We start from the raw sequence: 14,472 nt of genomic DNA, 5'->3' as shown, positions 1-14,472 counted from the left end.
GTAAACCTCGCATTAAATCAATTACATGTTTTACAGCTATTTTTGGTACTTTCTCAATTGTTAAGTGTTCCATGCACCTAAGGTTACAGAAGGTGACCGATTCTTGTATCTATAATAAACATTACTGTAAACACTATACAGTACTGTTATTCAATATGTGGTCATCTAACGCGACACTATTTTGCCAGACCAGCTAACAAATTTTTCACAACCATTCCAATTATATTGCTTGACTATTTAATAATTTCTCCATACAGCCAATCAACACCTACTACAGTTGCAGTTAGAGAATCGGTGCATATTTTCTCTTCCATTGATTCTTGCTCTAAAAACCAATTCAATCATAGTCATTGCAGTCACATTTCAACCAATCACCCGAGCTGCTCTCGTCATCTCATACTAGTTTCAACAACAATCAATCTTCTATATGTTCATTCAGTGTTCCCATTTAACGTTATACATGTTTCATTGTTGCAATTCTGAACATCTCTTCAAAACAGGATTGTATTTTTTTAATATAAGGCTGACTACATACAAAAAGCAAACAAACAAGTGTGTGTGGTGTAGTGTAGTTACAAAAAGCAAGTTCCTGAGCAGATAACTCCTCTGTTCCATAAATAAATACCTGGTGTTCCTAGATGGGATCATGCATAGTTAGGCTAGACTACACACTTGCACCACGTGGAACTTTTCAAATGGTCCCTGCAGGGTCATTATGTACACTATAGAGTCATTAGAGAATATACAATCCAACTCAATATGATATATTAACTCAAAATTCAAAGCCTTTCCATCTCCTTACTTGGCATTGAAGGTGACCACCAAAATTGGTTGCTCACTGACCACCACCAAGTGGCTGCACTAAGTACACCTCTGGTTTCCCCTCTCTAGCACCTTACATATTGTCTAATACTAGGAAATGATCCTGCACTCGGTTGCAGCCGATCAAGAAGGGAGGAAATTGGAGCGCCATAATAATCTGGTGGAGAACTGAGCTACTCTCGACCGTCTCTCCTCCCTATGTATGTGTACATTTAAAAAGTTCCTTGGACATCTTCACTATAGCTTGGTGTGAGCAGTGTACTGGGCTGAGCTTGGATTTGGCTTGGGGCATTACCGAAAGGAGCCACTCAGAAATGTTTTGGTTACTCGATTCTCTTAATGCCTTATTTTTTAGGGGTTTACCTTACCTTATTTATTATATGGTTTCTATTCTTCAATTCTCTTAACATTGTTATCCTTTTTGGACATGAATTAATCACATTAACAGTGATAAATAAAATGATGACCAAGCAACATGAATGAAACCAATGCTGTACCTCACACTTGTAGCAGTTGACATGGAATGAGCGATCAAGTGCCACCACTCTGACAGTCTCATCTTTCCCTGGTTCAGGCATGATGGGTTCTGTACACACAGTGCATCGAGGGGCAAACTTTCTGCAATTTATTAGAAAAGTTTCATTGGTTTTCACTGATAATTCTGTAAACAAGTTTATCCAAAATGACTCGATAATACAATTTCTAACTGATAGTATCAAAATAATCTACACCGGCCTTTAAGTTACCATAACAAAGTGGGGTGAAAAACAAAAAAATCTAAATTATGTACATTTAAGAGTTTCAGGAGTTTCAAGAATAAAACATTCATGTCTTATTAGTACGTCATCACAATTTAACAAAAAAAATTAAATTAATAGTTAATTAAATTAACTTTATAGAATACAACACTAAGACAAATTTCAGAGCAAAACCCATTTTCATCAGTAAATAAATAATTATGTTACACAGAACCACAAGACACAAAGTTGAGAGTAGCATTTATTTCAAGATAATTTATTTTATAAATAATATAGATTATAGGATAATTTATACTTAGAAAAGTTCTACTCTCAGCTTATGTTTTTCTACATCACCACCAGCACTTGCTGCTCTCTTCAACAAAGTAAACTTACTTATGGAAATCATCTATACAGTGAATCTGATTGGAAGCATCAACTGTGAATGGAATGCCATCAAGAGACTTGTTACACACAACACAGGTAAAGCACTGTGGATGGTAGGGCTTTCCTGTTGCACGCAGAATTCGATCCAGGATGGGCTTGGTGCACACACAACACTTTTCCAAAGTGTTCTGCAAAGAAACAATATTTAATTAGTGTTTGTTCTGTTATTATGGCATTTTATCACAAACTGCCAAATAATAAAGGAAAAAACCAAGTAATCTTGGTGGGTAAAGGCAGATATTTCAAATGAGGTAAAAGTATTTATTCAAAATATGCACCTCCTACTGATATTAAATAAACTTTAGTATTAGAGTATAACCATTTTAAAATGCAGTCTGTCAAGATTTATAAATATACTGTATTTCATGTTGAAAATGAGTACCATTATGAATTAAACATCACTTACATTGTTAATAAAAATTCAGACATCTGATGCCCTTATATTAGGGGCTGTTTACACATGTACTCACCAAGTAGCAATCTTCACAGTAAGGCTTTGAATCAAGTGCATAGAAAGGCTTTCCTTGCAACTGGAGATGACATACAATGCAAACAAAACACTTTATGTGGTACACCTGTTCCATTGCAGTGCACCCAGTCCCTTCGCCCACTACTTTTTCCCCACATCGGGTGCAGATACCTGCAACAAGTACATAACCTTTTTATTTAAGACGGATTAAACAACTGCTTGCAACAGTTGATCAAACTAATCGAGGCAGAATGTATAAAAAAATGTTAGAGCATTTAAAAAAAAAAAACATCAAAATTAGAAAGATGGCCAACATGCTAGAGATGATACAAAATGCTTTTGCATGACTAATTTGCAGAAATGATAGGATGGTAAGTGTTGTGTATAATATTCAGTATCTTGGATGAATTAATATGCAAGTATAGTACAGTACAGTATATCCAAGTTTTACTGTCAGTTTAACAGCATGGTAATAAAATAAGGTATCCCCTAGAATCCCAATAAAATGGTGACAATTTTAACCGAATGCTGCCATTAAATACATTCTCAGGGAAGGGAACTATCAGGAGAAAGTGCCAAGCTATTAACTATATTGAGCTTGGAAGGGATAAGGATTTGGGATGGGATGGGGATAAAGGAATGGTGCCCAACCACTTTAATGGTCGAGGATTGAACCCCGACCTGCATGTAGTGAAACTCATTCTACGGTCCAGCCCAGTGGTTGGTTTTACATTCTCAGGAAAAATCTTTAACAAATCAGTTACAATATTGTGACAACATTGGTCAATGTTTCTATATATATTATATATATATTTTTTTTTCTATATATTCCAGGGTCAAAAAATGGTACTCTAGTATAAATGCAGCAGTGTTAACTCTGGAAATAGTAGACCAAGTGTGCAAAACAATGATGAATGACAAATGAGTTAATTAATCAAGCACATAATTTGAGCTATTAGGCAGTTGTTTTGGGTTGGTGAGATCAATTCTCACTATAGCCCATGACATGTGAAATGTATTAGCCAGGTAGATTGCTCAAATTAAAAAAAAAAAAAAAAAAAAAAAAAAAAAAAAAAAAAAAAAAAAAAAAAAAAAAAAAGTTACAGCAAGACAAACAATTTCAGTGATCATAAAACAAAATGACAACATTTACAGTACAAGAAATGCTTTGGGTGCCTACCCTCTGAAAAATGAATAGAATCTAAAATTGAGAAGGTCAAGGCCACCATAGATAGGTTTCTAATGGCATAATTATAGTACAATATAAAAGGAGAACTAGAGAAAAAATTAGAATTTTTGGGAACTGTGCTCCTGGACTCTGTATATGTTCCTACCTGTGTGATATGACTGGCTCAGAAGCATGGCCTGTCTACCATGACTCGATGGAACCATAAGCTCAGGCCAGCTTATAAACAAACTCAAACCTCAATGTGTTCCTACAGAGGATAATATGTATGAACGAAAAAAAAGGTTGCAAGAGGTATTAAGCAATTTACTTTTTTTTTTGGTCCAGACAAGAACAATACTGTTTTATGAATAAATATCTGGTGCATGTACCTCGCGTAATTAGAGGCATGGGTTCCATTCCCTCGCACAGCTTCTATATTTATTCATCATTTCATCACATTGCGATTATTTTTTACTATTTTATGTTAAACTAAATAAACAAAGAATAAACTTTTAAATTTAGATCCTGTATAGGCATTTGGAAAAGATATTTCATATTTTTGATACCAAAATTTTAAGTTAAAAGTAAAATGACAAGAATTAGTTGCAAATGGCTCTTAAGGCTATAGTTAATGGAAAAGTATTAATTCAGTCAATGTTAAAATGTACTGCCACTTATCTGTATAAACTATAAATATCGAACTTACAAATAACTAAACAAATTTAATTAAAAGAAATGTACAATATTATAAGCATTATGATAATTTTTAGAGGAAAGTAAAAAGTAATATACTGTATGCTAAGTCACTCGGTAGTGTGAAAGTAAGCCGAGAAGGATGGTATGAATACTGTACAGTACTTACATGTCAAACTAGACTGGAAGTTTATGATGGTTCAGATAAAGAAGAGGAGAAACATTGCATAAGAGAAGGACAATGAATGAGCTCTTAAGCTCTTACTGAATTATAGACAATCATCTGGATAAATCATGCATAATGGAAATGGGTTATGAACAAAAAGTAGAGGTGTACCATGTGTCAGTATCAGTAATATCAACCTATTTTAGCCGCATTATAGTATAGGCATCTGTAAATTTTTGTCCGACACTTCGATACTATTTTCTTTTTTGCCCAGATGAGAATACTGTACGAGCAGATGACTTCTAACATCTTATCAGTTTATATTAAGCTTTATCTTAACAGTTTTCTGTCGAACACTATGTCAATTGACTTACAACCAGGTTCCCAATTATTGATGGTGAACAGGTAAAGATTGGTGGCCAATCATCTCACCCTTTCCAGACAGATTAAGTTATGAGGAAAGCCTGAAGGAATTAAACCTCACATCACTAGAAGACAGAGCTATGGAAGACAAATACAAAAAGGCATTTTCTGGGGGGAAATGACTGGGCAAACAAGGACATTATTTCGAATGAGTGGTTTCCAAACAAGGGAAAAAATGAAACTTAAGTACCCAAATAGGCCACAGGGATATTAGAAAATTTTTATATAGTTATATAGCTAACAAATGTAATGCATTATTAAGAAAAGTGATATGACAAGAGCCCAATAGGCTTGGGAAACTATACAGTCAGTCAGTTCAAGGCAAAGAGGCATCAAAAAAGTCAATATTCAACCCCCAGGAAGAAAAATTAGGCGAGTCCTGCCTGTACCCAATCATGCCTCTATTCCTGCAACCACCCATCCTATTTTCCCAAAATCCCTTTTCCCTACACCGCTTTTTCAATTCGATCCTATTCCCCCCCCCCCCCCCCCTCCATTTCCAGCCCTCCTGCTTGACAAAATTAGTTATTACATGGGTTTAAATTCACCTCTAGTCTCGTCTCTCAAATTTAATGTAGGATATCTTAATATGATAACATTTTGTACTATGCATACTTCTATTCAAAGTTTCAAGCTCAGCATAGTGGAAAAGTGAGATGTCTAGCCTAAAAACCACTATGTAAGACAACACCCATTAAAAAATTTGAGTTACTAGTCAGTAATCACAACTGGGGAGTCTATTCAACAGTCATTTAATGTACTCCACAAGAATAGTTGTTGTATGACTAGCATAATGATCAAGCGTTACAAATTCAGTATGTCGATTACAAACTAATAAAAACTATCAGAATCTGGGTATCTTTTTTTTTTAATATCGATGGATCAGCATTGGGCATAAAGGCAACAAAAGTATTGATCAAAATATCAATAAATAGTACACCTCTAAAACTAAGTACTGTATATACTAACCAAGTCCTTCACACACACATATATGGAAAGCAGAGGGAAATGTTAAAAAGTTATTTAAAATCAGTCTTTATATTCAAGCTTTTCACTCGCCAAATGTTCAGAACACAAGTATATTTAGGATTATTGAGTTATATTTAGTAAGACTTTATGCAGGACTGCTTATTGTTACCTGTTCTTGTGTACAGGTCCCACCCCATACATAAGAAAAGGTAAGGAAGATAAATGACCAGGAATATGGTACAACTTAAAGCAATTAATAGAATTTTAACGGTTAAAACTAAATTAAGAACAAAAAACGAGATGCACATACACGAGTCATACGCACCAAAGAACTCTGGGTCATTGGTACTATCCATGGATTGCACTAAGAGGTTAGTAAGTGCATCCACTTCGGCTTCCTTGCCAGCTTTATCAGGATTGAGCAATGGTTGATTTGTGGGAGCCGGAGCCAAACCTCTGGCTCTTGGCGATGTGTATGGCCCATAAAGACTGTAACCTGATTTGTTCGACATTTGACTTGAGGGTCGAGGAGTAATGGGTTCGTAAATAGATTCGTAGGTAGAGCTCTGCAAACAAAATTGGGTTTAGTTGATTCAATATATTTAAGATAGAATTCCAGGAACTCTTTACAACATAAATTATGGAAATTATTTAAATAAAAAAGTTAAATTAAAATAAAAATTTATAGTGTTCCATAACTGCATTTTTTTATTAAAAAAAAATATTTTATATATATATATATATATATATATATATATATATATATATATATATATATATATATATATATATATATATATTAGTATATTTTGGTAGCAGTCTTTCCTGTAGACATATATTATTAAATATGGACCGAAAAAGTAAGATTAATAATTCTAACACGAATTTTCTCAATCTTTCGTACATTACGCTTCACTGTTGGAGGTAAATCAAAAATCACTTCTCCAAAATTCATTTTTATTTCTAGTCTGACGCGACACGGGCGCGTTTCGTAAAACTTATTACATTTTCAAAGACTTCACAAATACACAACTGATTAGAACTTACGTCTCTCTGATATTATATCTACATTTGAGTGAGGTGGGAAGGGTGATGTGGCATTAACACAAGACAGAACAGGAGGGGATATTAATAGGGTATTAAAAGTATCAACACAAGACAGAACAGAAACAATGAGTATTGAATAGAAGTGTTTGTAGAAAGCCTATTGGTCCATATTTCTTGATGCTTCTATATTGGAGCGGAGTCTTGAGGTGGGTAGAATATAGTTGTGCAATAATTGGCTGTTGATTGCTGGTGTTGACTTCTTGATGTGTAGTGCCTCGCAAACGTCAAGCCGCCTGCTATCGCTGTATCTATCGATGGTTTGGTTATGGGAAGAGATTATATGTTCCTTAATGGAGCCCTGTTGCTTATGCATCGTTAAACGCCTAGAAAGAGATGTTGTTGTCTTGCCTATATACTGGGTTTTTTGGAGCTTACAGTCCCCAAGTGGGCATTTGAAGGCATAGACGACGTTAGTCTCTTTTAAAGCGTTCTGTTTTGTGTCTGGAACGCTTTAAAAGAGACTAACGTCGTCTATGCCTTCAAATGCCCACTTGGGGACTGTAAGCTCCAAAAAACCCAGTATATAGGCAAGACAACAACATCTCTTTCTAGGCGTTTAACGATGCATAAGCAACAGGGCTCCATTAAGGAACATATAATCTCTTCCCATAACCAAACCATCGCCAGAGAAATCCTAGTAAACAACACAGAAATCATCGATAGATACAGCGATAGCAGGCGGCTTGACGTTTGCGAGGCACTACACATCAAGAAGTCAACACCAGCAATCAACAGCCAATTATTGCACAACTATATTCTACCCACCTCAAGACTCCGCTCCAATATAGAAGCATCAAGAAATATGGACGAATAGGCTTTCTACAAACACTTCTATTCAATACCCATTGTTTCTGTTCTGTCTTGTGTTGATACTTTTAATACCCTATTAATATCCCCTCCTGTTCTGTCTTGTGTTAATGCCACATCACCCTTCCCACCTCACTCAAATGTAGATATAATATCAGAGAGACGTAAGTTCTAATCAGTTGTGTATTTGTGAAGTCTTTGAAAATGTAATAAGTTTTACGAAACGCGCCCGTGTCGCGTCAGACTAGAAATAAAAATGAATTTTGGAGAAGTGATTTTTGATTTACCTCCAACAGTGAAGCGTAATGTACGAAAGATTGAGAAAATTCGTGTTAGAATTATTAATCTTACTTTTTCGGTAATATTTAATATTATATATATATATATATATATATATATATATATATATATATATATATATATATATATATATATATATATATATATATATATATATATATATATATATATATATATATATATATATATATATATATATATATATATATATATATATATATATATATATATATATATATATATATATATATATATATATATATATATATATATATATGTGTGTGTTCCTCACGTGTGCCCCAAAGAATGAGGTGATTTGGTAAAATGCTATGCCCAAGATTACTATCCGAGTGCCGGCGGTGGGGTGGTTCAAATAGCCTCGGCTATCACCTCATTTTGTCCGGTCGTGATGGTCAAGTGGATTAAGGCGTCTTGTACATACCAGTTGCGTTGCTTCTGGGAGTATGGGTTCGAGTCACTTCTGGGGTGTGAGTTTTCAGTTGCATATTGTCCTGGGGACCATTCAGGCTTGTTCGCATATATATATATATATATATATATATATATATATATATATATATATATTTTTTTTAAACCTAGAAGGGGTACCACTTCTGGTGCTAGTGTAGGGACCCATAGCCTTAGAGAAGAAAATAAAGAGTACTCAGAAGACCTTGTGGATCCTCACTGAACACTGATATTTTCTTCTACCACCCCTATTCCCTACCTACCACCCCCTAAAAAAAAAAATTATTATATATATATTATATATATATATATATATATATATATATATATATATATATATATATATATATATATATATATTATATATATATATATATATATATATATATATATATATATTATATATATATATATATATATATATTTTTTCAAGATCTGATGTTCAATCATCCCAGCACAAACACAAGAATGTAAGAACTCTTGTATATTAGATAGATAAATAAATTAAGGAGGGCGGTCACACACCAATGCACAATATACAGCATTAAACAATTTAAATTTTCACATGATGCCATCAGCGAAACGTTCACACAGTTCACCTTTCGCAAAGAGTGGTAGACGGTTGGAACAAGTTAGGTGAGAAGGTGGTGGAGGCCATGACCGTCAGTAGTTTCAAAGCGTTATATGACAGTGTGCTGGGAAGACGGGACACCACGAGCGTAGCTCTCATCCTGTAACTACACTTAGGTAATTACAGATTTAACCCTAATAATTTACCGGTGTTTCTAATTGCTGAAGACACTGAAGAATGTCTACTTTAAGGTTACCTTGAGGTGGTTAGAGAAAGCAATACACGAGGCCTGGTCCTGTCCCTGACCAAGTCTCTTGGTGGATATTTATCTTAGTTTCACAAAAGGTGCAAAATATACCGAAACCTATTTATGAAATATTTCTGAGAGTTTGTAGCGCGCACGCTCGACTTAACATGTTGGCTTATAAACCGAAAGCTTCCCTAGCTGACGAAAACTACAGTAACCTTACGAGTTGGTAAATGTTACTCTTGTTTCCAAAGGCACTATGACATGGAGAACTTTCGGTCTACAAAATATGGATTAAGCTTAATTTCCTACTCGTGTACTCGTCGGGATAAAAAAAAAAGTACGTGCCTGAGGGAACACGTGGTAGTGAGTGAGAAGAGCGGCCTGGGCACACAGCCTCAGTGACGCAATGCTCCGATGGCACCGCAGGTTGAGGCTCAGCAGGCAGGCAGGCAGGCCGGGTGGTTGTGGGGCGACTGGGTTTGCGTCACCGCGGCTCTTGTTGCACTGGTCCCAAAGCTTGATTATCAAGTCCAGGGACCTTCCATGTCCCCTCCCCCCCCCCCCTCTCAACGTGACCCTCCACCTGTGTCCAAGGGAGGAGTGTGTGGGGGGAAGCCGGTTGCCGATACTAATCCCCTTCACAAGACGCCAGTGGACAAAATATAAAAAATGGGTGGGCGGCCACGAGCGTGGCAGCCTACGCTCGTGGCCGCCCACCAGCTCTATATAACTACCACAACGTCAACCTTCCCGAGGCGACTACTACATTCAACCAATCCACATTTCCCCCTCCCTCACTCCCTATATGCCTTTTTATTTCATCCGCGACACAAAAGGAGCTATCTTAAGTAGACCTGCAACTATTTCATTGAATCTGGTATATTAGAAGACATCCTAACAATTTCCCAACCACTTGGTCTGGTCGGTACAACGACCGCCTCGCTTCTTGCAGGTATGCGTTTGATATCTGATGGTCAAAGTGGTTGGGCACCGTTTCTCTTCTCCGTCCTCATATCCCAAATCCTTGTCGTTTCAGCCCTTCCAAGTGCTATAAGGATGTATTGGCAAAGTGTTTTCTCCTCTTAATTATCTCGCCGAACAATTTATCAACAATTTGATTGTATATGGCACCTCTATCCCCACTGGTTCTCTTTCTACATTTCCTTTCGTATCTTTTGCTACAGTATGTTATTTTACTGTGAAAATTTAGGACTTGGCCTTCCAGTATCTTCCATGCTTTATCGTGTTTATGCGTGCCGTATATGCTCTCTGTATTCCTTTTATTTCAGAAGTCTCTCCTGCTCTGAAAGGGGAAGCGAGTGCCGAGCAGTACTAAACACGGGACAACACCAGTGACCTAAATAGTATTACCATTTTTAACATTGTGTATGATCCTCTCCCGTATGGCATTACGTGAGCACAGCCTGTACATGGTATTGCCACCAATCACTCAGAAAATAAGACGGCACGATTCTGCACACCTTCAATACATCTACAGATGAGCACTACAAGGCTGTTCAAACCGAACAGACGTGACCTTAACACAACAGTGATGCAGGCAACTAGAGCCAGCACTAGTATTCACAACCACCACCTGTCTATGTAATTATTATTAGAAGGACCCAAGGTGGGAGCACTATTTACTACCGTCGGTGTCGAGGCACGGACCAAGACGAAAAAATGTTCACTTCTACGTCAGCGTTATTCTTTAACCTAGCCTAACGTAATCGAAATAAGAGATACAATTTTGTATTTCATACTGTATATGGTATGAACATGGTGTGACGTCATAATTGTTCCCTTCCCAGTCCTATACTAGTATAGTCGTAATGGCTTGACGCTTTCTCCTCTTAGTTTCCTTTCAGATCAGGTTTTAGTTTGACACAAACACTTTGGAAGTGTTTGTCCAAAGACCCGGTACTTCTGGTGTCGTGACAGTATCCGGCACTCAAAACCTACAAATTCTCTAGGATAAGACCCTTTGCACCGACGTAAGTGTCACATGACTTCCTTTACGTCGCCACTTTGGAAATTAACATCTTTTGGCAAGTATGCTTGTGAACGTGTGCCAATAATGGTGGTGGTTCTAGCGGGAATTATTATGTCACATTTGAACATCAGCCTAATTATGCCTGTATGGGCAGAGACCGGGCCGCGAGAACACCGATCCCCTGAACCCTCTGGCTGTAGGTTAAGAGGAATACTACAGTAAACATGGAGAGAGGGATGATGGTGATGATCCCGACACGCAGTGTTGCCGCTGATGGTGGAGAGTGACGCTGCTGGCGCGGCCCGCCCCTCCCTAGAGATGTTATCTTATAGAGTATCCTTCCGTTTTAACTAGAAACCATCCCAGAGAATCTTCAACAAATGCTCCACCAATGTATAAAACACGTGTATATAACAAAAATAACGAAGCCTTCGTTATACTGTCAAGTTCAACCTAGAAAGTTTCACCGATTATAACATTATTAAACATTGACGTATTTACCGGCGTACAAGACGCACGTTTGTACACATTTTGTAGGAAAATCAATTACATTATATATTTAAGTGATGTTCAAGTCGTTTTATATGAAAAAACATGATCTTGCACATTTAAATTACAATATATACAAGGATGGTGGACGATCAAAAACATGCATCATGTCCGCTGGCAAATACGGTAATGATATGTACTCACAAGCACTCTGCAGAAGGTCATGCATAACTCGCACCATTTCCAACATCTTTGTTGTTGTTATAGATTAAGCTACTCGGAACAAGTTCCATGTAGCACGGGCTATGGTGAGCCCGTAACTTGCCTAGCACAGGAACGGGGCAAGTAGCACGGGCTATGGTGAGCCCGTAACTTGCCTAGCACAGGAACGGGGCAAGTAGCACGGGCTATGGTGAGCCCGTAACTTGCCTAGCACAGGAACGGGGCAAGTAGCACGGGCTATGGTGAGCCCGCAGTGGACTTACCTGGCACAGGAGCGGTGCCTGTGCGCGATTTCCAACAAGCTTAGGCCACTTAACACACCCACCTGACCTCAACAATCCTAACTAATAGTGTCCACGAACACGAAAATGTTCTGTACATGTACAAGTTCACGTGACAGAGTTAAGACGCGTAGTGATCACTAGTGATCAAACTCGTCAGTCCTGATAACTACTAGCATTGTGTTGGGTGTTACATGTGTGACATTCAATTAAGTTTACCGTATTTATCGACGGACAGGAAACAAACACAGGATGTTTTTACTTGCGTCACCACCAATCTATCATTATTATTAATGTGTACAAAAGTTATTGTTTTATCCGTACAAAACCACTTTAAAAGCAATTTCAATAAATATATAATGAAACACAAAAGTCGTTTTATGTACAAAATATCCTTATAAAATACGATGATTTAGAAGTCATCATTGTATCCTCGTTGATCACGAGGTCATCCTCAGGTTAGTCATGAATTATGTTGTTTCATGTTATGAAGAGCTTGAGAAAGGCGGGAGGTTGGTGGTAGCCTCGCCCAGCCCCTCAGCGCTCCACAACACCCACACTTTACCTTGCTCAAGGTTCATCAAGTATTTACGCAACACTTGCCAAGTCTGCACATCTTTCCAGAATCAAGGCAACTTTACATTTATTAATCAATTTATAATCTTCGAAGTACTAGAGGCTGTTTGTAACAATAATAACCTTGTGTTGTGAAGTGTTTAGCGCCTCGTAATCTGTTTATTAAAGGTAAACAAAGCCACCACGATTGAGGAACGATGTATATGTTTCGTAAATGATTGCAATGATGTTTGTTGAATCTTAGCCATTGGCCACATCTTCCACGGTCAACACTGAAGAATAATTTCTAAAATATCAAGAAACGTGATTAATCTATCAAAATAATGAGGTCATACAATGGGATCGAATTCCCATCCCGGGACTCCCCCAGGGACACGCACTGCCGCCTTGCTACCTCAATATTTTCTCAAGATATACAACTATGTGAGGGAAGGCCAGCTGGGGCAGTAGATGTCTCACCTCCACACTCGTCGTGGACAGACGGGCTCTCTGATGGTTTCCCCGGCCCTGTGTCGGAGACAGACAGCCTGTTCAACTTATCCAGGTCATCCCGGCCAACGACTAACCTTACCCAAGGTGCAACCCTCAACAGTTGATCAATTCACAGGCAACTATAAACAGTTAGGTGAACAGAGGCATCGGGGTGGAAGGGGAAGGGAACACCCAAACGTCTTTCCATCGTCGGGAATCGAACCTAGGACCAATCGGTAGTAACAAATTACGCTAACCACTGCGTTACTTATTAATGTGACTATGATGGTTGACAACTATTCCCATGTGACCCAAGTATCAACACCACCTGCGGTGTGACTCGACACTGGTAAGTAACTGTGTATGCTGGTCTTGGGACGTCAACTCCCTCAATAGCGAGGGAAACAAACACATGGCAGCCTGACGTCACATCCAAGGGGGACCATACCGAGTCTGAAGTAGCGTGCTGCACACCTTGCAGCAGCACCAAATTTGCATACCCCAAGCTCGTCACAGTTCTCTGCCATAATTGCCGTTTTATTACCATATTTGAGCACACGTCTCGTCATAGAACCATGGTTAGTGTACAGCATTAGTGATATTATTAGCAATGAAAACAGCAACAATGGAGGCGTATATAATGAGGCACTGTGTGGATGGGAGAATAACATCAGATACAATAACAGGAACTAAGACCACATACAAATTTGTGGGTCTATGCTGCATCTCTCCCAGCACACGAGACACGCAGCGCTGGACTACGAGCAGAGGCTGACATCCGTAGAGGGGGAACATGTTCAAGACATGCATGACACGAGAAGCAGCAGGATAAAGGCACACGGCTTTAAGCAAGACACACAGATGAGGTATTCAAATACAAGGTATATGAAGGCACCCGTTAATTTAATAGAATATGTGGAATGAACTGGAGGAGATGCAGACTCGTTCAATACGCAGTTTCATCTCTTAGGTATTAGGAATAAAAGGTTGGAAGCCACTGCAACGGGTGACAGACAACAGGACGGAACTGCTGCTCGACCCTGCAA

At 38.0% G+C, this 14,472-nt stretch overlaps 1 protein-coding gene across 1 annotated transcript in view; it reads right to left on the bottom strand.

The window, feature by feature from the left end:
• The window catches only part of Zyx (lipoma-preferred partner zyxin), a 65,670-nt gene that overhangs the window by 3,422 nt on the left and 47,776 nt on the right, over positions 1–14,472 (bottom strand). Inside the window, 4 exon segments of the mRNA XM_045757323.2 lie at positions 1,320–1,440; positions 1,956–2,134; positions 2,477–2,646; positions 6,205–6,460. Coding sequence (XP_045613279.2) covers positions 1,320–1,440; positions 1,956–2,134; positions 2,477–2,646; positions 6,205–6,460 — 726 coding nt within the window.

Source organism: Procambarus clarkii, chromosome 67, assembly GCF_040958095.1.
Source record: "Procambarus clarkii isolate CNS0578487 chromosome 67, FALCON_Pclarkii_2.0, whole genome shotgun sequence".
Taxonomy (NCBI): Eukaryota; Metazoa; Arthropoda; class Malacostraca; order Decapoda; family Cambaridae; genus Procambarus; species Procambarus clarkii.
Note: the sequence above shows the minus strand (reverse complement) of the source record. Positions and strands in the feature narration are given on the sequence as shown.